The 24,538-nt window shown below is 35.9% G+C and overlaps 1 protein-coding gene across 1 annotated transcript in view; it reads right to left on the bottom strand.

Moving 5' to 3' along the window:
- KYNU (kynureninase) overlaps positions 1 to 24,538 on the bottom strand; it is a 136,477-nt gene that overhangs the window by 74,195 nt on the left and 37,744 nt on the right. Inside the window, exons 3-7 of the mRNA XM_040971523.1 lie at positions 17,356 to 17,438; positions 9,395 to 9,456; positions 6,844 to 6,915; positions 5,610 to 5,684; positions 2,809 to 2,955 (exon numbers count right to left, since the gene is read on the bottom strand). Of these exons, the coding sequence (XP_040827457.1) occupies positions 2,809 to 2,955; positions 5,610 to 5,684; positions 6,844 to 6,915; positions 9,395 to 9,456; positions 17,356 to 17,438 (439 nt within the window). The remainder of the gene's footprint in view (positions 1 to 2,808; positions 2,956 to 5,609; positions 5,685 to 6,843; positions 6,916 to 9,394; positions 9,457 to 17,355; positions 17,439 to 24,538) is intronic.

The raw sequence follows: 24,538 nt of genomic DNA, 5'->3' as shown, positions 1-24,538 counted from the left end.
AGCATTGTTGATTAGGAATAAATATACACACAGATTAATATCTGAGCATTAACTTTTGGGTATAAACTCAGTAGATTGTGTGTGGAATATTGGTCCTTGTAAACATATAAATATGCCCAGAGAAACATTTATTGTATAGCTCTCAAGTGGAAATAAAACCTAATATCTATTCCCATGAAAATGCAAAGAAATATGTTTTGACATACTTCACACAACCTGGTAATATTGAAAGAAAAGAAAAATCAGCAAGAGGTCTGTTAGGTAAAGTTTGGATGAAACTCAGAAACATACCTGAGAGCAAATAATCCAAATGAAATATTTGTATGTGCATTTTTGTAACACCCAAAAATATACAAAATTGAGATACGTGGTTTGGAGTCAACAAACTACTAACTTGGGAAAAGAGGGCCTGTGCTATAAAAACGTTGGTGACCCCTCCAAACTCATGTGTTGGAACTTGACCCTCATCATGATGAAAGTGATTGAAATAAGTGCCCGCATAAAAGAGACTGTAGTGAGTTTCCTTGTCCCCTACACCTCAGCACAGAGCATGGTGTTACCCATGAACCAGAGGATGACAGTCACAAGACACTTCTAGGATTGTGCAGGCTCCCAAAATGGAGCGATACATTTCTGCTGTTTTGTAGTAATCCTAGTTATCCACAGCAAGATATTTCATTACAGCAACCCCCCAAAAACAAGAAAGGAAGAAACAGGAAGCCTTGGGAAAAGATACAGTCAAGATTCTGAATTTTGGAAATGTTCTATCTCTTGATGGGAATGATAAAGAGCCTCAAATAACATGCATTGCCATTTGCTTTTATTATACGTGTGTTTCTTGAATTCAAACAGTCTTCAAACTTTATATCCCTACTTCCCTCCTCACTGATTTTGCTTGCTACATTCCAACGTCACTTTTGGCATCTGCCATGCTTCCTTGCCAGAAATATTCTCTTTTGCTTCTTCTGGTCAATCCCTACATTGGCTTTTTATGCGTTTTCTGTTAGAATTTTTCATCTCCTCTCTGATTGCCATCTTTATTTTTCTGCCTGCCTTTATCCTCAGATTTATTTTCAGTGGCTACCCAAAAGAGCCATGAAACCCCATATTTTAAAGAAATCTGAAATTCAATTTAGAATCTAGCAATAAAGTAAACATGGTTAGAGTGATTTGGATAATAAGTAAAGCCTCTTTTTCTTTCTTTTTTTTTTTTTTTCATTTTACTTGCATGGAATTCATCACTTCCTAGCCTTTACACTTAATTTCAAAGGACTTAATCCTACCTTCATTTATTTGTTGGAGAGTTTCATGAAGATTTAAGTTGGTAGAAACTTATGATTTTTTTTTTCAAGAAAGTCTATAGAACACAGCAATTGATTGTAGCAACCAATGTACTTATATAAACTGATATACTGCATATAAAATCTAGGTAAGCAAAATCTAGGTAAACAAAATATGTATATGAGCCTTTTCCAATAACTTTATACTCATTGGGAACAGTTGTAGGTGTAGAAAATGACCAATAAAATAATGTGTGTCAAGCAAACAGATGTTTTATATACTTTTCCCATTATGAGGTGGATGCTGTGAGTTTAATTTAGTGCCTTTGGAAGCAGAAACTCTAAGAAGGCAAAGATATTACCCAAGATTATATTGTAATTAAAGGACCTATTCAAAATTTAAAGTTCAGGTTGTGTGGTTTGAAAACTCAGTCTTTCTTCTCTGTCTTCCTGACTCATATTTATTAAGGTTAATGAGACATGCATGTATACTAACGGTACTTGGACTGCTGATTACTAGTCTAACACTTTGAAATGTGATTTTTTTATTGGCCTCTCTTTATTTTTGTGCTTAACATTTAATATCTAAATTAAGAAGACATTATCATTATATCTTTTGTAATGGACCAGTTTCACAGTTATCCATCAAACCAGTTGGAAGTCGTGGTTGCAAATTCCTTGAGACTGTTCAGAACGGTGCTAAATTTCTTTTCATTAGTTCCATTCATTAGCTTCAATAACTGAATATATTAACTAGACCTCACACATATATTGGTCCCATAACTTATTAATGTTCAGAATAAAATCTGATTGGCACCTTTTTAAATGCATGACTTGATTGCTGACTCAAATAGAATAGTTATTTAAGAATTTTAAATTCAAATTGTGACTGTCAAATGCTGTTTCCTCCATGATTTCTTTTCACAGGTAAATAAATACTAAGAATATATTTTACAAACACATGCATGTAAGGAGATAAGATTTCAAAAATGATAAAATATTTAGGTGTTATCACTATAAAATATTTAGTGATATATAGGAAAAAAATTCTCACTGTAGGTAATATAGTAATTTATTAAGATTTTTAATAATAAAAAAGGTCTCCTTAAAGATACTGGTGTAAATCTGTCATCACCCAGCTTTCAGTACCTAAAGTTGAGAACTGACATATTCATAATGAGTCAAATGACAATGTCAAAGTTGTGTTTCTAACAATCCCTGTGCCTAATTACTAAACAAAGCAATTTTTCTACTTTTTACTGGCTCAGTACCAATGACATTTCTGCCAGGAAATTTGCCTGTCCCACTGTTGACCATGAACATTGAGAAAGCTGCTACTATTAAGACCACAGAAGTGGCAAAAGGTGACTTAAAGATACTTAAAGCAATACAAAAATTGGTGTAGCTTTTATAGTTCAAACAATGATAATCAATACACAGAAAAGTACTTCAACAACAGTGCAGTTAGATCGCTCCACAGCTGGGGAATGCTTGACGTGAGGCAGGATGGGACACACAATGTACATACCTTTGCTTGTCCGGCTTTTGTGATGGCAGGGATATCCAAGAGTTGCCCAGAGTAGAAATGCACCCCACCAAACATAATCACAGCAATGGACTCTCCTTCCTTCTCAATTACTTCAAGAATATCCTCCATTCTCAAGGTTTCTTCTCCCTACATGAAATTAGGGACAACTTCTATAATTTTCTGAATACTAGATTTGCCATTTCATGTTTACCAATTTTAATCTCACCGTTAGCTATTTCTCACTACAAAAAAGTACATCTTTTTGAATCTAATGTGAAAACCGTAACAAAGCAGCAGCATTTGAATGTACGCTTTCATTATGAAGAGATGCAAGATGGGTTTTGAAAGTTTTTACAAAACCTTAGATGTTTATCTCTCAGTTTTTAATCAGTCTAGCTCCATATTTCTAAGTTGTTTGCCCTTCATTTTTAGCAAAGATAAATAGCACTGTAAATACATGAAATAATATGTAGTAAGTTAAACATCAGAAATTCATTCTGTACTTAGAATCTGTTATCTTTTCTGAAATAAATGCCATTAGTTTCAATAAAAAATTTCTTCCTTCTGTACATTACCTAGCAGTTTTTTCTACCAGCTTATAAATAAAAATTCACCCAAACTTTTATAAAGATCAAAATTCGAAGATGAAAGATAATTCTGCTAAAATCCAGGTGAGAATTTGCCCATAGGCCCTACCACAATCAATGACTGAATACATAATGAGAACTACAAAAAATGTAGATTTTTATCCTATAAACAATCTAAGCTGAAAAAAAATGAACTAAATGTTTATGTGTTCCAAAAGAATTCAGTTATTTTTACTAAGTTTCTTTTTTCCATAGTACTAAATCTTAGTTGAATCTAATCAATGCATCATTAATCAGATTATTATTTGGGGAAGCTTAGTGTAATCATAAATTCTCCTTCAGGTTTTCATTTTCCATAATTCTATATGTTTACCAGTTACTATAGTTCATATTAAATTTATAAACTCTCTCTCGTATAAATATACATACACATATATATGTAGCGGATTTACAATCTATATATATGCATATGTAGGTAATAACTGTTAGAAGATAACCTTGAGTTTGTTAAAGCGTCCTAAAAGAAAACAAGATTAATATTAGAATCTGAATTAAATGGAGCATCCTTTACATATGTAAAACAAAGATTTCTGTAACTTCAAGATTCTAATGAAAATTAACTTATCAACATAAGACATTTTATTCATTTCTAAAAATGAACCAGTATTTGTGCTTTTTATTTATCTTAGAGGCAGCAAGAAAAATAAACAGAGAAATGTTTTTAGCTGATTGACTCTCTCAGTGCGTTAGATGGCTGGGTCTGTGCCAGAACCAAATCCAGCAACTGGGAACAGAATCCAGTCTCCCCAATCATGGAGGAGACCCAGTGACTCCAGCCATCAGTGCCACCTCCTGCCTGCACAGGAAGATGATTCAGGAGTCAGAGTCAGGTCTTGAATTCAGGTTCTCGGATATGCAATATATGTATTCAGCCATCTGGCTTATCTATTAGGCCAAACGGGTCATGCCGGCTCCTAAAACTGCTCTTAAAGAATCTATAAAATATCTGTCTACCACAGTTCAGCAGGTGGGGGTGGGGGTTAGAATAGCAAAAAATATCATAGTGGTGCTTGCTTTATTTCTTTAAGGAAACACTATTTGGGAAATAAGAAATCTATTTCTCAGAAAATATAGCCATTTCCTATTGACTTTTTCTTGTATAGTAATATTAAATGGTCCCAAGATTATAATTCAGTAATGAGATTCTACACACTGGTTATTTATAACATGATAACTTGTGATTATTAGTGGCTATCTTAAATTGATGCTAAAATTATATAATATGACAAGTGTAACAGCTATCCCCTTGTAGGTATGAGAACTTTCTATTCTACTAATTTATTGCATGTTGGCAAATAGAAGTGAATAGAACAGGTCCTTAATTTCCTCAAAGTAATTCAAGTTTGAAATAAGTAATTATTCAAACACTGGCTTAAAAGACTAGGAGCATTCCATATTAAACCTAACATATATTAGGTATGATTCTCTCTATGCCAAATTATCCTAGCTGCAAGGTTTATATGTCAAAGTCTGTAAAACTTAGCCTTATGTCTCCATTAAGGTAAAGTACACAGTATTTTAATATTGAACATATGGTCAAACTGAATTAAATGCATCTTTTGTTATCTGTTTAAATATAAATGAGTCTCAGACAGGTAAAGTAACTTTCTCAAAGCCACATAAATAGTAAATTAGAGGGTCTGGAATATTTCTTTAGAGTATTTCACTCAGGCCGTAAAACTGAAGCCCTTCCTACTATACAATATCCCTTTTTCCATTCTTGTCGAAACACTAAGGAAAATGTTTGAGGCTTAAAATTAAGAAGGGATGTAAACAGATAGTCATTGTATTTTAGAAATGCCACTAGACTCTATCCTGATTTTAATGGTGCCCTTGAGAAGCGACATTTCAAATTGATAATGATATACCCAATTTGCCACTCTCTTCCCATTCTGCTGAAGAATACAGCAGATCCCAGTGCTATAAATAGGAAAATAGTTTGCTTGCCATATGGTTACCCTTGAAAATGAAAATAAATACACTTCTGAGTTGTTCTCTATTTTAAACAAAATGATCTCGCAGTAACAGAAGTTTAAGTCTTTTATACTTTTCTGAAAGTTCCATTAAAATAATGAAGAAAATAAACTTTTGAGGAAAACGATGAAAGCAATCAATACTAAATAGAAGCATGTTGAATATTTCTTTCTCATATACCTCTCTTGGCTTTATAATCCGCATACTTCTCTCAACATTCAGTCCATGAAGTTGAAGCTGTGACTCAATAGCATACTAGAAAAAAGAAATGGTTTATTTATTAAATCAAACACAAGTCCCAGAAGTACATTTAAATAGCAACCCTGAAAACAATGATAAAATATCAATAAAAGCATACTAAATCCAATGTCTAGTTTAAACATGGCTGAGTATATCAGAAAAAAAAAAAACACTTAATATGATTCACTTAGAAGAATTCCAACACGCTTTAAAACAGATCATATCAGACATGAGTAGAAATGTGGAAACCTCTAAACTTTAAGGGTCACAACAGGATTTTAAAATAAGATGTTAAATCCCAGGTCAACATTAGAATTTGCAAAATAATCAAAATGGTACAGACTTGTTATGTTGCAATATAAGATACAGAAATGGATCACTCTATGAGGTTTGAGTTGATGAATGGAAAGGACATTAGAAATGGACTTATTTGAGGCTATAATATGGGTATGGAGGAAGCAATTATAAGATGGTCTCTGATCTTTTCAAGATGTTACAGCTTTCTTTTTGGTAGTATAATGACTATTAATTTTGACATAGATTTTTGATGCATTAGAATTATAGGATATGAACCAGAACATTTAACATTAGTAACACAAAGTTAGCAATCAACTTTCTCTAGGGTTAAAACTGAAGTATGTCATTTACTTTCATCTGTGTTGGGAACAATCAAATTTCTTATCAGCTGAATGATTATAAATGGGTCAGCATGATTTTGCTTATTAAACCACAAAAACTTTTAATCTTTAAAGCTTTAGTAAAAAAGTTTTTTATGATACTATGAAAACAAAAGAACAAATAAGAGTTTATATCTCAATTCTATGGGTAAATTTTAAGCATTGCGGTTTATATTGCTTTGATTAAATAAAATCAGGGGGAATAAGAATTAATAAAACAACTTCAATTGATTTAAGTAAGCAGTTTTGCTGAATTTAAAAGTACTATTAAATCAATGTACTTCCTCAACTGCTTTTTCACTTAACACAAGTTTTATTTGAACAAAAGAAATAAAGCTATGCTCTATTAAAAATGTCTAAACCAAAAACATTAGACAGATCTTTCTATTGTAAGGTTACTTGGAAAAGACTAGTGACTAAACATTAAAGTCAAGCAAATAATCCTCTCCTCTAGGAAGAATGCAGAGCACATAGATATAATTTGACGAAATACTTACATGATCAGAAGGGAAGGCTTTGGCTTCTAGAAGAATTTTATACCTTTTAGGTGTAGGCTTAAAGAATGATAACTGCAATGAAATGGATTTATTGAGAAAACTTAATACACAATTTATGCAATCACTCATTTTATGTTACTCTTTCTCTTAATTATCTGACAATTTTTCAAAAGATTTTTTTAAAAAAATTTATTGGAAAGTCAGATAGACTTAGAGGAGAGAAAGGAAGAGCTTCTGACCATTGATTCACTCCTCAAGCGGCCACAATGGCTGCAGCAAAGATAATCCAAAGCCAGGAGCCAAGAGCCTCTTCTGGGTCTCCCACACAGTGCAGGATTCCAAGGCTTTGGGTCGTCCTCGACTGCTTTCCCAGAGCGCAAGCAGGGAGCTGGATGGGAAGAGGCGCTGCCGGGATACGAACTGACTACCATAGGGAAACCTGGTGTGTATGATCCTGGCACAAGGGCTCCTGGTGCATGCAAGGCAAGGACTTCAGCTGCTAGGTTACCATGTTAGGCCCAATAATCTCTGACATTTTAAAGGCATTAATTATTTAAATATTTAAAATATCTTTCCAGGGTACCTTTTTAGTATACCTTATTTCCAGCTTTTTTTTTTTTAAAGGAAGAAGATACTGGTCAATTATATTTATTTATGGAAATGTGAATTTGAAGTAGAGGTTAGGAAGTGAGTCAGATAAAAATTCTCACAGTTAATGGAAAAATCATCTTTCTATAACACTTAATGACAATTGCTATAGTATGAGATTGGACATGTTCTATACCTGTCTTCTTCATGTTAGTGTATCTAAGATCATCAACTGACATTCCACCGCACAGTATTTCCACCGATTTGTGATTTCTTGAATTGATTGGATTTCTAAATAATTTCATTTATATAAGATGAAGAAATTTCACAATAAAGGTTTAGGAGCACAGAGATGCTTCCTACCCTACCCTCCCTTTGACCTGCATCACAAACCAACCACTTTATCAAGTTTACCTAAGAAGTGCCACTAGCAGAATGTCCAGTGAGTTTATTTGTCCATGACAGCCCTTTCTTTCTGCACACAGTTCAGGGAGAACGACATTAACAGTCGAGACAGCAACTAGTGTTGACGCATGCTCATCATTGGTTGATGTGCTAAATAAATTTTCACATATTATCACATTGAATTCTCCTACACATAAGTGAGGCAGGGGTGTACTATTCTATTTTTCACAGGATAATATTAAGAATCATAGTTGCTACAAATCTTGCCAAAGGTGAATCAAATATTGACTAACTCAGCTGGAAATCAAATCCAGGGATATCTAAATGTATACATGTTTCTAACTCATACTTTAAAAAGCAAAATCGAAATTTCTCCAAGCACTGAGTAATAGTCATATTCCAAAAACCATATAGGCATCATAATCAAAATCAAGAATACCTGAGCATGCTTTGTACTTAGAGGAAAACTGTCTAAGCACACTTACAATATGAGAAGCATTTTATTAAAGATTTAAGGTACTAGCATTTTCCCCCATGCAGTTCTAATTTTTAAGATATTTGAGGCTTACTTGAGATGAAAGAAAGGGAAGAAAGAGAGGAGGAGAGTAGAGGGGAGGGGAAGAGAAAAGAAAAGTAGGGAAGAGAAGTGAGGGGAAGGGAAGGAGAGAAGAGGAAAGGAGAAAAAGAAAGGAAAGAAAGATAGGTAGATGGAAGAGGGTGCTATGAGTAGACAATGCTGGCAAGAGTAGGGGTAAACATATCAGTAAGCTCTTAAATCTGTACAATGAATAATATGGAATTTGTTCACTTTGTATAAACAATTAAAAAAAAATTTAAAGTGTTGGGCTCAGTGTGGTGACCAAGGGCTAAAGTCTTTGCCTTGCACGCACCAGGATCTGTCATGGGTGCTGGTTCTAATCCTGGCAGCCCCACTTTCCATCCAGCTCCCTGCTTTTGGCCTGGGAAAGCAGTCGAGTACGGCCCAAAGCCTTGGGACCCTGCAGTCATGTTGGAAACCTGGAAGGAGCTACAGGCTCCTGGCTTTGGATCAGTGCAGCTTCAGCCTTTGTGGTCACTTGGGGAGTAAATCCTCAGACAGACTATCTTCCTTGCTGTCTCTCCTCCACTCTGTATATCTGGTTTTACAACAACAACAAAAAATCTTTATAAAAAAATTAAAGTGTATAACACAAAAATATGTTGGTCCATAATCCCACTGTATGAAAGTCACCATATTGGAAAACTATCTTTCCAAACAACTCAGTTTTTGCCAACAGGATCGCTTCGTGTGTTGAAACTGTTGTTCTTGTCACCCCAAATGACTCCTGTTCCTCATGTTCTGAGATAGGCACTGTTAATTACTCTATATTCTCTTCGTAAAAGTCAACTCTTCCATGATGATGTAGAGGCTCTCATATTATTACACAGCACTTGCTGGTAAAATGGAAAATCTCACAACTTTCAAATGAGTAAACCACTAGATGCTCATGATTGAAGATAGAAAAACATCAGCATTTGTAAACATAGCATTCTAAACATCTTGGGAAAAGAAACTTACCAATAGGAGATGTAAATTAACAGTCAAAGCGTTCATTAGGGCTATTTCTTTCTCACTGGCTCCTGCAAAACAAATGCAATTTAGATGCTTCCATGTGTTCTAGAGACACCTGCAAAAAGCAAAGTAGGGAGCTTTCACTCAATCACTCTTACGTTTTTGAGATAAGGACATACTTGATGTGTCATCATAAAGAAATGGAAGTTGCTGCTCTTACTACATTTTAACAACTGAAGTCTGAACTCACAGGAACTACCACATAAAATTGCACTTCTCTTTTGAGGAAGTAAACAACAAAAAATAATGAAACATTTGCTTTTTATTTTTAAGTAAACATGATTTATCCCACTATCAGCTGGTTTCCAAGTCTCAAGGCATTCTTTTTTTTTTTGTGGGTGTGCTACACGTACCATCAAAAGGCAATTTGGTAAGACATTAAGGCCAATCACATTTTAAAAAGTGGTTATTTCTAACATTAAATTAAGATATATCCTTAAGAAGACTGCTTTGCTAAACATAATTCACTGCTACTGCAATGAGATAAAAAATACTAAGATAAAAGTATTACATAGCAAAACACAGCAACCTAAATAGTTTTACACCTGATTCATACATATTTAGTTAAAATATAGGTGTGTCTCTGTGCCAAAAACAAACAAAATTAAGATGTATACTCCATTAGCATAATCTAATTCTTATTAACAAAATATTTAACACTAAAAATAGACCCAGAGGGCCTGACAGTGTGGCCTAGTGGCTAAAGTCCTCGCCTTGAACGCCCCGGGATCCCATATGGGCGCTGGTTCTAATCCCAGCAGCTCCACTTCCCATCCAGCTCCCTGCTTGTGGCCTGGGAAAGCAGTTGAGGACAGCCCAAAGCTTTGGGACCCTGCACCCTTATGGGATACCCAGAAGAAGTTCCTCCTGGATCCTGGCTTTGGATCAGCATAGCATCGGCTGTTACGTTCGCTTGGGGCTTCCTCTCTGTCTCTCCTCCTCTCTGTATATCTGACTTTCCAATAAATAAATAAATCTTTAAAAAAAAAAAAAACAGACCCAGAGAACACATTGGTTAAGAGCTCAGGCATAACCATATTAACATTTTCCCTATTTTGAATTTTTATTGTAATGGACCACTTCCCTGAAACCCCACCCTAGTACAGGGTATTACTGGACAATTAACCACTATGACTCCATTTTAGTATCTTGGTGACCCAAGCCTCTACCCCTTGAGCAAGATCTGGGAGTAGGCAGAATCCCAGATATATGGCCCATGACTCATGTTCATTCTGGTTAAAAGACTGTTTTTGGCTATAACCTTTCCCTGGTAACACAGCTTTCGCTTCTATAAATTGTATATGGCTCCCACCTTCTGTCTGTACCCTTATTTAATTAACAGTGTCTTGTTTTTTATTGCCTTATCTAGCTTTTCTAACTAGCCAAAACATGGCTTGAGCATTTAAAAATCCTTCACTTTGGCAGCTGGGAGTGATAGCCTATCAGCCTCTTGCTGTGTGGTTGCCACCCTGGCTGGTGAATAAAGACTCTTGAGCTTCTTACCGTTTCCCTCCTTCCCACCCATCTGTGGGATGGATTTGAAGAACCTAGGTGTTTTCTGCTTTTGTGATTTCTGCCTTACTTTCTTGGCTGGAGGCTGTGTAAAGCCCAGGCCTTACAGTCTATGTGACACCAGGCAGGGCACCTGGAAGGCCATGTAGGCAGAGCACTCCTCATGAAGGAGGTCCCTGGCGTTACATTCACTGCTCCATAGCTCATCACTTTGTACTTTTTGAAAGTTGCTTGCTTCAAACCCACCAATAGAAGCCTGCCAACTTGTTCTTTTTAAAATAGCTAACAGTTCAACTGACCAATCATGACTATATAATTATATGGAATTGGCCTGAAATGTATAAGAACCCTGTGCTGTTGAAACTCTTTTTCCTGCCTTGCTATTCCTGCTGCAGCCTGCCAACTGCAGACTGCAGCTGCCCCTCCCTCTGCACCCAGTCATGCTGGGGTGGGTGGGGGTGGCTGGGAGACCTAGGTTAAACTGAATAAAACGCCTTTATGTGTTAGCACCTACTTCAGACTCGATGATTTTGTGAGGATCTCAAAATCCAGCACAGCAGATTTAATCAATTTGCAACAGTATTTATTTAGTTGAAAGATGGAGCCAGAAAGAGACAGGGGAAGATAGGGGAAGAAAGATAAAGAAGAAGGGAGGGAGAGGGAGAAGGAGAGATGGAGAGAGAGAGAGAGATTATCCATCCTCTGGCTCACTCTCTATGTGGCTACAACACTCAGACTGGGTCAGGCTTAAATTAGGAGCCAGGAAATCCATCCTGGTCTCCCACCTGGGTGGCAGCAGCCCAGGAACTTGGACTGTTTTACACTGCCTTTCCAGTCACATTATCAGAAACCTGGATCATTGTAACCAGGACACAATCACTCTAATATGCTGGCACTTCAAGTGGGAGCTTCATGCCCCTGCAGCACAATGCTACTCTGAGTGTTTTTGAAGGACTATACTATTATAATTATAGAGGGGAAATCAAAGCCTATGAACTGTATCATAACATTAAAAAAGTAAATCCAAAAAGCCAATTAATCTAGTATACTCACAATGATGGAGAATGTGCTATGTCTTAATGTTTATAAGGCACTACTAAATATTTAAAAATGTGATACAAGTCCAACATTGTGCAATGAAAGTGATGCATTAGAGAGTTCCATTTTAAGATAATAGAGAGGAAGTAAAATAACAATCTAATATTTACAGGGTAAGTACATTTGAAGTCACGGCAGTGAAGTGTGTAATGTAGGAATTGTTCAACAGAGCTATTCAAGGGAGTTCCCATAGGTTTATCCAATCAAGGAACTCCTGACGCATTTGCCACATGGATTTCTCTACCTGGTAAACAAGTGGTAAGTGTTAAATGATGTATCCCCAGTATTTGTAAGGCAAGTCATGTTTGAAGTCAAGGGACGATTAATGCAATCTCATCCCATGCTTTAGCAGTAAAGCAAATTCCTCTTAGACATACCACACAGATGTGGTAGGCTTACGCTACAGATAACAACTTGAGACTTTTCCTAAACAACACATTTTTTAAAAAATGTTAAAAGGTGGGAGATGTAGGTGGCGGGTAAAGCTGCCAGCTACAATATCTATATCCCAAATTTGTGTCACTTTGAATCCCAGCTGTTTCACTTCACTACAGCAAAAATTTAGGGAGTGAAACGGCAGATTGCTTTCCTTCTCTCCCTATTCTACATCACCTCAGTAACTTGGCCTTTCAAATAAACATAATCTTTAAAAGGCAATTCTCAAGTGTATAACACCTGTATTATATTGTTGCTCTGCATCATGGTACGAACTTCCACTGTTATTTCAAAAAGAAAGGTATGCAAATATATCCAATGTGATCCATTGTTCACTCCCTGTTAGCTACCAATGCATAGTTTTCCCGAAAACTGTGCTTAAAAAGTTTGTTTACAGAGACAATGAAAGGTGGAATTCAAGGGCAAATGATTAATAAGAGAAGCAATGAAGAGACTATAGTGAACATTAACAAATGTTATCTAGAAAGTGAAGTAATTAAACAGGGAGAAAGATGAAAAACTTTCAATACAAGTTCAGATATTCCAGCTTTGCTTAAACATTCAATTCTGCCTAAAATAATTAAAATCTTAAAACAAGATTCCTGAGAAATTTTGGATTTTTAAAGCAACTGGTATTCATTTGTGATCACTTAAAAACTATCTGGTCAGAGAATGGGTGAAGCTACACACACGCCCATCCCTCTGTGCTGGGCTGTAGGAACCTAGCTTTTCAAGCAGTGCTGAGCAGTGTTCACCTTATGTTAAATAGCAAACTCAAACTTGGACCCCTCCTCTTTTTGTAAATGGTATCTCATTTGAAAAATTCTCTCTCTCTCTCTCTCTCTCACACACACACACACACACACACACACACACAATAGGACACTCTTAGTCAAGTTCAACCAAGAACTTCCTAAAATCAGTGTCCCGAGTGGAACTGAAATTTGCCATGGTTAATCAGTACCTTTAGCACAAACACAAGTACACATAAACTAACCAAGACTGTGCTAATATCAAAGTCTCAAAAACACTAACAGAAATGTTTACTCCACATGTAAAGCATGGAAGAATCAAGCACTCTCTGATGTTCCATCAGTTTGATTTTCAGCTTATTTTCAAAAGAAAACATACCTAATTGACCTATTTCTTTTTATTCAAACTATACCTCTGAAATCAACGTTGTTGAGGTATTTCAATACCAATGTTTTATAAGAAAATAAACCTTTTTGAAAAAAAAATCAGCTGGAATTCTTTTAAGTTCTTTGTTTCTTTTCATTCTCATAAGAGCCTTCTTTGAATTGTGAAAACATCAAGATCTACAAGTATGTGGGGACAAAGCTTTCTTTTTTTGAACTTATGAGAAAGCTTGTTAAGATTTAAAAGTATATATATATATGTATATATATTAAATCATCTACAATTCACTGCAATAAATGTCAAGATTTGAAACATTTCAATGAGACAGGTGTGATCCAGGGCCCTCATCAGAAGAGTGCTCTCCTGCCTGTTTATTACAAGTTCATGTATTTACTGAAGATCATCTTCGGCTGTACTGAAAAGCAAGACTCAAGTGAATTCCAGCACCACCTTCTCTCAAAGCCTGCTCAGACGATTTATAGAGAGCTTATACTATATACTGGTAATTCTAAATCCCTGACTTACGCTCTTTTTTAATAAACCAATGAGGTATTCGCTTTGAATTTCATTTATCAATGATTTAACTTACTTAATGTCTCTTGGAGAAAAAAAAATAATTTCTCAGGATTCCTCTTTGGAGCACTGTTAACACATAATAGTCAAATACAGAAGACCCTGCTGCAAACCAGCTTCTGCCTTTGTAAACCTAGAACAGTCCTACATTTTTTTTTCTTTACAAAATAAGGAGTTTGTGAAAAGCACTGCTTAGTATCAAGATGGCTCTGTCACAAGAAAGAATTCATGAGAAGATGACAGTTACAGCAAGAACTTCATTGAGAAAGACAAAGTGTAGATAGCGTGGCTGAAGTGCAGGCTCACACAGACAGGAGTGACTTGAGTCGTGGTTGGCATTATAACGGGAGGTGTCACCTAACATTCAGGGTTTTCCTGCAGGCAACAAGAGGATTTCCATAAATTTAGCTGCCATTCCTTCTTGATTCTTATATGGTCCTTTGTTTCCTGTCTCTTGGTAGGCTTGTTACATAGCATGCTGATTTACCACAATCTAGGTCAGCCATAGTTCTCTAAAGTGGTCTGAATCTGGTCAGTGTGTTTCTGTTTCCTGAGCAAAGGGGGCAGGAGGAAATACCCATGTCACCCTTGGGTTTAACTATCCTGGCAGCTCAGCTGCTCCCCCTGCCTCCCAGTTTCAATAAGACAGCTCATTATATGTTCCTGCCATATCACACCCTGTGTATTTGATAAACAGATCCCAATGCCACTATTGAGTTACTTATCAGGTTTGTAGTCAGGCTAAGTCTGCATGCTTTGCTCCTTAAGTTTTCAAGTAGCAATTTGCTGGGACTGCTAAAGGTGCCAAATGGCTGGGAGTCTTGGGGGAAGCTTCCAGGAATCATTGCTTTTCCCAGGGTCATACACACATTTCTTAAAAATAAATTTGTGTTTGTATTGCAACATTTTTATAAATCTAAGCATCTATTTTTCTATGTAGGCTTTCTTAAGCAGGCTTAATGATGCTAATAAAATTCATTAGCAATTCTATTGCTTATATCTTGATAATATGACATTAATTACAAGGGTAACATATTCCATGTTTTGTAGAACTGTTGGCCATGCATAAAATATTAATAGTTTTTTCACTAATAGGAAATTAAGTCTTTTCTTTCAATGAATGAACAGTTTGTCTTTGTCTCATTTTATTCTGTAATTTTCATAGGTAAGGAGACAGTCATGGATCAGTACAGCATCCAAGGAAAAATGTCATTATAAGACCAATTCTAGAATTTAAAACTAAGCTAATCACTATCTTTAAAATGTTGAATTTGTCATTTTACACACACTTAACATCTCCTGAGATTATCTGATCATATTAAAGCAAACGTAGTGAATTCATTTTTAGGTATGTCTTAGGGTACATACCCTCAAGTAAACTGTTCTAGTAATTTCTGAAACGTAGAAAAGGCAAATAATATGCAAGCTTTTAAAACACTGCTCATGGAGTTAGCACCATGGCATAGCATTGTAATTCCCAAACAGTAGCACCAGCACCCCATATAGGTACAGGTTCAATTCCCGGCTGCCCAAGTTTTGATCTAGCTCCCTGCTAATGATCTGGAAAAGCAGGGGAGAATGGCCTAAGTCTTTGGACCCCTGTATCCATGAATCCTGTCTTTTGATAGGCCAAGTCCCAGCTACTTTTACAAATTAAATACACAAATATTTTTAATAAATAAAATATTACTCATTATATCCTTTTTAAGTATTTTGTTTATAAAACAGACTTTATCCACTCCAAGAACATTTTATATCTGTTATTGTATTACAGAATGAAGCATCTCTAAATCAATTGCTATAACATACAATGGGAAACAAAGAAATCAAATCTGCCCATGTGTGTGATGGGACTGAAAACATTTGGTCTCTGTTCCCAATTGCTGGCATAGAGCTATATGGATTTTTCTTGTTCACAAGAATCTCTAGACAATACCGAAGTTTATGCTAATACAAGTATAATTATTTTAATGCCAACTGCCACAATTCTTTCTGGCTTAAATCCCACTTTTGTCATTTGAATTCCACTCTACCTGACCCACACCCCAAAACTGATTTTGTCTTCTGAGTAATGGTTAAAATGTCTAGGCTAAACCAAGAATATGTTTTTATACCTTTTTAATAAAGAAATGGGGTTTGAAAAAGCATTTTGAAAATGACTGGCATTTTGTTGTAATAGGTTGAATTGCCACCTTCAACACCAGCATCTCATAGAGGCTTTCTGCTTCTGAAATAATTCCTTGCTAATGGGATTGCAAATCTTCCACTGACCCATGTATTGGGGTGCCTGTGGGAAACTGAAGAAACTCCTAGAACCTTTTACTTGGTTCAGTCACAGCTATTGTCATTCGGGGAGCAAATGAAAGTTCAGTTCTGTCTCTCTCTCTGCTCATAATTCTGCTTTTCTAATGAATCAATAAATCCTTTTAAAAATGACAAATAGCATTTTGAGAGTTGGTGCTTCCCTAAGTCTTTAGACTATTTCCGAATAAATTTATCTACATTTCTATTTCTTTTCTCAGTATCATGAATTCACATAAGAATTCAGGAATGCTGGATTTTTAAATGTAATAACTTTTTTTTAAGTCATTAATAGCATCTACTATCTAAAACTATCCTGAATAATACTAGTCTCACACATGTATGGACTCACTTTAAGGAAACACAAAATAGAACAAAAAGCAATCAAATGTATTGTTTATAACAGGTAGTCTAAATTTAAACAGAAAATTGATGATTAAACTTAAATGATTCAAAATATGCTTAGCATTTTTTATGTTTAGTGAAGATCGAATTCATTTTTACATAAATTTTTGTAATTTTCCCTTGTCTTTCATCATAAAAAGGAGTTACCAGAAATCCAGTCAAGTTTTATGAAATTTATTAAATTGATACAGTAGACATTTTTATGAATGGGTTAATATTAGTTTTCAATTTCGTAAGTAGCAACATTTTGTACCAAATAATCCTGTATTTCATAACATACTTGGAAGAAACAATCTAAATTAAAAATTTACTTAACTCTTACTGTTATGGAGTAAAACAGAAACTTGGTATGTCCATCTATAACCTCTGACTTTGTAGCCAGTACTTATAATGATAGTATCTTGCCAAATGCTTTGGGGAAAAATAGTTTTGTGTGTTACACTTACCTACAATGTCAGTCATGAGGCCCACTATGCATTCGTCTCCTGTAATCCAAGGCCGTTTCCCCACGTCATGACCATAGGATCCCCTGAAATTAAAAAAGGGTATAAATAGGTCTTAGTTTGGTTATTGGGAACAGATTGCCCCCCATGAGGCATTCACAAGAAAATTGCAGAGACCTGAATGAGAAGTGGTGGTCAGAGCTGTTATTTTTATTTATCAGTTCAATCTGACTTAGGTGATGCACCCACAGATCAGTCTGATCTTGGTCATCTTGAGTAATCGAGTAATCTTTTGTTCTTTATCCATATATTCTGTATCAATTCCCACAAGTGACTTCATCAGAACTACTAAACAGTTCCAGTAGCCTCTTTCCAGAAATAATACCTTCACAGTCCCTGCATGTATTTCTAACCAACCATAATCTGAAGAAATTAATCTACAATCATTGAGAAATCCTCTGCCCTTCATCTCCAGCTTATCTAAAGCTTTTTCTCTTTTATTTTTCAGTGTTACTTAGGGTGTGGGGGTGTCAAACCTGTTTCTGTTCAATTTGGAGTATACGATTTGTAACTGGAATTTGATCACTTTAAAACAGTTCCCAAGATTTAATGGAAGTCATAGGCATGTGTTCCTGGGCTGGCCTAGCTCACTTATATTCTCTGAATAAACCTTAGTTTAATCTTTTTATAGATCCTATTTATTTGTGTTGACAGTAGACATGTGTTTGAGAGTATTCAAAAATCAGCCTCTGCAACATTGTAATTCTAATAGTATGTGAACCTTTTTTTTTTATTGATTGGATTGCATTATGTGACACAGTTTTATAGGCACTGGGATTCCCCCTACCCCTCTCTAAGCCCTCCCCCCATGGTGGATTCCTCCACCTTGTTGCATTACCACAGTTCAAATTCAGTTGAGATTCTTTCATTGCAAGCATTTACCAAACGTAAAGTCCAGCATCTTATTGTCCAGATAAGTTCAATGTGAACCATTTTAACAATTATATAAAAGCACATTGTTTTAAATCCATATTTGTAAACAATGTTTGTAACTTCTCATTTTTTAAATATCTGAAATTTTCTTTGTTAGCAGATGAGAAAGACTGCACATATTGTTTGATTAGTTCACTGTATCTTGTTAGTATGCTTTTATTTTTCTGCTTTTATTTGATAATTTCAAGGTAACATTCTAGTGTAACAGAGAGTAATGAAAAGGAGTGATTAACCCCCTTAACCTAAGGTCTCTTTAAGAAATTTTAATTACTTGTTTGAATGGCAGAAGAGGGAGAAGCTTCTTATCCTTTAGATTACTCCCCAAATTGCTCTAAGAGCTAGAAGCATGAAGTCCAATCCTAGTCTTCCTCGTGGGTAACAGGAATCAAATCACTTGGGTTTTCTTTTTTTTTAATTTATTCTATGACAAAGTTTAATAGGCATTGGGGTTTCCCTACCGCCACGCCCATTGTTCTCTCCAGTCTCCCACTACGTGTCTTTGGAGTGCCCTCGGAAGTCCATCGTACTCCCATTGAAGAGTCTCCCAACAATGTAGGGGTTTCTCTGTCATTTCACTGTGAAACCATTCTTGTATTGCAAGTTCGGGGATATGCTTCTCTCTGTTTAAGCCTATGGACATATTATTTCTGCTGTGCTTCCATTATACCTACCCTTAGGTAGAGTCCCCCTCAGATTGAGAAGGAAAAAAATAAAAAAATAAATAAATGAAATAGTCTTTATTTCCATGGTGTTTTTGAACTCGTAGCATGGGTATCGATGTGACACTAGGGTGGTGCAAAAGAGTGTCCAATATCATCCTGTAGAAATTAATGCTAGCATATGACCCATGTGGTTCAAATGGGAGTACAGTATGGACTAAATCATCGTTGGCCATGGGAGGTAGTAATAACAGTAATAAGAGGGATATTAACAATCTCAGATGATCATATTCATCAGTCTCTAATGAATTATAAATTAATAGGTTACATCACAAGATCTTATTGCAGGTAGTACAGGCATCTTGGAATGCAATACGATACAATTTACAGGTACAATTTTTAGATTTGACATTGTTTTATATTATATTAAGTCAAACATATGATATCTGACCTTTTGGGATTGGCTTATTTCCCTTAGCATAATGGTATAATGGTTTATAGTTTGGTCTATCTGGCCACAATGAAATGTATTTCATTTTTTGTTTGTTTTTGTTCTTTTAATAGCTGAGTAGTATTTCATAGAGTAGATGAATTGCAGTTTCCTTATCCAGTCTTCTGTTAATGGGCATTTCGGTTGCTTCTATGTTTTTGGAACCATTGATTGTGTTGCTGTGAACATAGGGGTGTATGTTGCTTTCTCATGTAACAGGTCTTTTGGATATATTCCTAGGAGTGATATTGCTGGGACATATGGTAGGCAGATTTTCAGTTGTCTAAGTACTCTCCATACTGATTTCCATAGAGGCTGCACCAGCCTGCAATCAAACCACCAGTGGATTAGGGTTCCTTTTTCCCTACATCCTCATCAGAAAGTTGGTGGTTTTCTGTATGTGGGTCATTCTTACTGGTGTTAGGTGATAACTCAGTGATGTTCTTATTTGTATTTTCCTTATTATCAGGGAGCTTGAGCATTTTTTTTCATATGCCTGTTAGCCATTTGGATCTATTCCTTTTTAAAGTGTCTGCCTATTTCCCATGCCCATTTCTTGACCAATTTGTTCTGTTTTATTTTGTTGGTTGTTGTAGAGTTCTTCATATATTCTGGAGATTAGCGCTTTCTCTCTTGTGTAGTGTGTAAAGACTTTCTCCCATCCTTTTGGTTGCAGTTTTACTAATAACTTGGGTTTTCTTCAGCTGCCTTCCAAGGAGCACTCCCAGGCAGCTGGATCAGAAGTGGGGCAGGGACTTAAATCTACACTGCAATATGGGTTTCCATTGTTTCAGGTGGTAGCTGAAACCTGCTGTGCCACAATCTAGACTCCAGGTCTCCCCTTGTTACCTCTGACATTTAAACATTTTTCGTTGTTTCTCCTTTCCTGCTCTCAAATCCTCTTTACTTTTTTCTTTAACAGGTTCAAGTCACAGAAGTAACATTACTGAATCCCTAGGTCTTACAACTGTTTTTATAAGCTTCGCTATCAAACTGGCTTAAATAAGTCTCCACTAGATAAAGGATAACCATCCAAACTGCACATGCTGGAAAGCTATGACCTTAGATGACACCCAGAACCAAAATTGTTTCCTAAAAAGTGTAGAATACACAGAAATAGAAGATCCAGTTTCAAGAAGCAAGGGGAGTATTGCTCACTGATTGGATTCTTGCCCATACTAACTCTCATGTATACAGTCCTGCTACAGAACCAAGTCCCAGCTTCTTTCCTGACACCATAAAACTTTACCCTAGCATCCAAGTAGGAAAAGAGATTTCACGTTTATCACTGTTTCCATGTTAGCCAACCACATAAACCTTTTTATTTCTCAAAAGACCAATGACAAATTTTTAGGCTGATCAAGCAATTGGATTTATGTTTTTCAGCAACAGTTATATCTTTTCTAAGACACAGATACTATGTTTGGAGATAAGAAATGGAAAGGACCTAAATTAACATTATATCTGCAGTCTGTAAGTTAAATATTGATATATAAATGTGATGATACTCAAGATGATATTTTAGGGATGTAAGAAAACATAGCTGTAATTGAAACCAACAAGTGTACCACGTCCCATGAAGTTTGCATGAAATGAGAAAAACAAATGCACCTGAAGCATTCAGAAGAAACGCAGAGGGAATGCGACTGCAGCATTGTTACATGCTTGCACTTTATGAAGCACTTAGATTTTTCCCAATTCAAAATTTTTGTAAACTTGAAGCAAATAAACAGGTGCTTTTTGCACAGTGCAAACCTGGGTTTTAATCCATGCCATAAAACTCAGTAAACTGGCAAAGATGAGCTAATAAACCTGCTCTAAAAGCAGTAGTGAAACTGAATGATAAGAGCCAGATTCTTCAGTCCTGGTTGATTTTCAAAGTGCAAATATCACCAACATGCCTAATCTCATACTACTGAGGAAAATTTTGTATACTTGGGGCAGCCATTTGATGTAGCAGCTAAATAGCTGCCTAGTTGGCTATATCACATATTTGCATGGTTGTGCTCTGATGCTCTGCTTCTGATCCAGCTTCCTCCTAATGCAGACACTTTGAGATAGTAGATGATGGCTCAAGTCCCTGTGTCCCTGCCACCCACACCTGATGGCCTGCCCAGTCTGGCTACGGTAGCATTTAGTACTTATACGAGCAGATCAAAGTGTCTCTATCTGCCTCTCTGCCTTTCAAACAAATGAAATAAATACAAAAAATAGATTTAAAAAAAATCTGGATATTTACTAATTGGCCTTTGTTATCTAGTATTTGACAGCCACACATCAATACCACTATGATTTATTAGAAAGTTGTTGAGAGTTATAAAAATAAATGGGTAACTAGATATGCCTGCAAGGGTTGCCATGATAATAAATGAGACTATGTAAAGCATATGGATTCAGAGTACCCCCCTGCTGAGACTTTACTAATAATGTAAACCTAATGCTTAAATTTTCTTCATCAGCATGTAGTGCATAACATAATTTTAAAACTAATATTTCCATTACCATATAAACTAAGATGAAGGAGGAGACTTTCATAGACTGCTCAGAACTGAGGAAGAATAGAAGTGTGATTGTTAGTTATTATTATCCATATTATTATTAGATAGCCTGCAGCTTGCCTCTTTCTTGACTTCCAATATAAATGCTAAAGACAAAAATCATTATCATTAAATGGTAGTTAAAGGCAGATAGTTGGCTCCTTTTTTATTTTAATCACATGGAGCTCCATGGCCTTTGCTGATGGCATAATACATCTTCTTTTAGGTAGTAAAATTCTATGTTCTGCCTCAGAGAATTTATATCTCAGAATATTATGCTACCTAGTCCTCACTCTGGTAGACACCATGGTAATAATCTTTAAGAATACGTTTCTTCCTGCAATGCTTTTGGCATCTCCCTCCCCTTAAAATATCACACACAGAGTCTGCCAGGTCATTTTGTCAGCCTACTAGCCTGGGGTAGTGAAATGTATTTAGAAAGTGTTATCCAAATAAACCCAAAGTAAAGTGGCCTGTCATTAGGAAGAGTTGATGTAGATTAAAGCACAGTTATAAACATATGTATTAGAGTTAAGAAAAATGCTATCTTGCTCTCCTTCAAAACTGTTTAAAATTGTTGCAGCGTGGCTGCAAGCTTCTATCGCCAAAGCTGGAAAGGAAGAGTCAGCGTGAGAAACGGTTCACTCACTCTGTGACATAGATCATTACCGTGAGTGCGATGTTTTCTGAGGCCTATATGAGCAGTATTTGCTCACAAATTGAATTGCAGGATATAAAATCTAATTAGGAAGTTAATAGGAACTTGGATCCTCTTTAAATTAGGACAATGATTTAACCCTCCTACAGAATGAAAAGTGGCCCTGCTTTTTAGAAAGCTTCCTTCATGGGTAAATAAATAAAATTTCACAGCCTTCTTTAATGCTAATGTTGTGTTTTTTTTGGAGGGGGCGGCGGGGCTGGCAGGTCCACGACTCACTCATGATCAGCCAAGTAAGATGCTGGAAAATCTATATAATAAACTATATTGTGCACTTTCTTACTCACATGTTTTAAACTAAATGGTTACATTGAGTAAGACTGTGGGGAGCTTTAGGAGAAGGCTGAGAAGCTTTAGCTGTGTCCCACACACACCTCCTCTACCATGCAAAACAGTCTGTCTATAAATCAGGTGTTTTCTACAGGATAATATAATTCAGTGGGCTATTTTTCTCTTTAAGTAATCCCAACTAAATTCATAAAGTGCTATGAAAAAAACCTACAAAAACAGAGCTGTAGCAGCTTTCTGTTCCTATGAAAAGAGACACTTTTTTTTTCTTCTTCTTCTTAGTGGATTTCACAAGGTAAATGATATAAAATATTGTGATTCTAACTTAGGAACACAGTATCCATTTCTCAACTTACAATGTACTTTAGAACAAATCTACATGTTTCCCTTCCAGCTGTGCTATTATTAGATCATGTTATTCTTCAGACAATATAGGCCACCGCTAAATATTTAAGATAAAGCAACCTCCAACAATTAAAAAAAATTACAATACTTTTCACGTATCTGAAATATTGCCAGAGAAAGAGATGGAGAGTAACACAAAGTGATCTTCCATCCACGGATTCTCTTCCCAAATACCCGAAACAGCTACGATTGATTCAGACTAAACTCAGCAGCTAGAAATCAATCTACGTCTCCACAAGGGTAACAGGGACCCAAATAATTGAAGTATCACTTGGTCACAGAGTATGTTACCAAGGAAGTTGCAATTTAAGGAATGGAGTTGGAGCTCAAGCCCAGGCACCCTAGTGTGGAACGGTGGCACCCCAAGTACATCTCCACTACATTATTTCCAATTATTTAAGCTTATTGTCCAGGCCATGTAGCATACCCTCAAGGGCTCAAGTAGGTTGCTACTACTTCTTATCACATCATATGTTTGCCAACAGTTATTACATGATCTAACACTCTGGATAGAATCTGATGTTCAGGCAGACACAAGACAGTACTAATCGGATGAGGAGGCATTCCTGTGATGAACTTCCCTTGGCAATTGATAGAGAGCCCTGACCCAGTGGACTTCAGGTGTACAAGCAGCAGTAGCCCCCACTCATATATTGATAAATCTTCGCTATGAAATTGAACATAAAACCCATTTAACATAAGTGACTAGTAGGCGTGTGTCTCTGTCACCTTTTTGAATATGCAGAAAACGTTACAGAACATCCCCAAACTAAATGAACTTGTAGGACTTTTTGGATGTATACTCTATAAAGCCTCTAATCTGAAAGCTCAACTTCCAATCATGAGACTTCTTTTTAGCTTTGTCTTGCATAACCAATTAACACTCCATTCAGCCTACAGCTAAAATCATTTTCTGCATATTTCTTTTGGATGATACATAGTTATGAACCTTCAAGTATTTTGCCAAGACAGGTCCAACTATCTTAAATTTCTTATTTCAGATGTTGCAATTACATAAATTCTATCATTTCACAAAACAAGTATATTCTTTAAAGTTATTAATATACTTTTGAAACATTGTAGAGTTAAAAATAAA

Source organism: Ochotona curzoniae, unplaced genomic scaffold (genome assembly GCF_017591425.1).
Source record: "Ochotona curzoniae isolate NIBS_2020 unplaced genomic scaffold, NIBS_Ocur_1.0 contig_2210, whole genome shotgun sequence".
Lineage (NCBI taxonomy): Eukaryota > Metazoa > Chordata > Mammalia > Lagomorpha > Ochotonidae > Ochotona > Ochotona curzoniae.
Note: the sequence above shows the minus strand (reverse complement) of the source record. Positions and strands in the feature narration are given on the sequence as shown.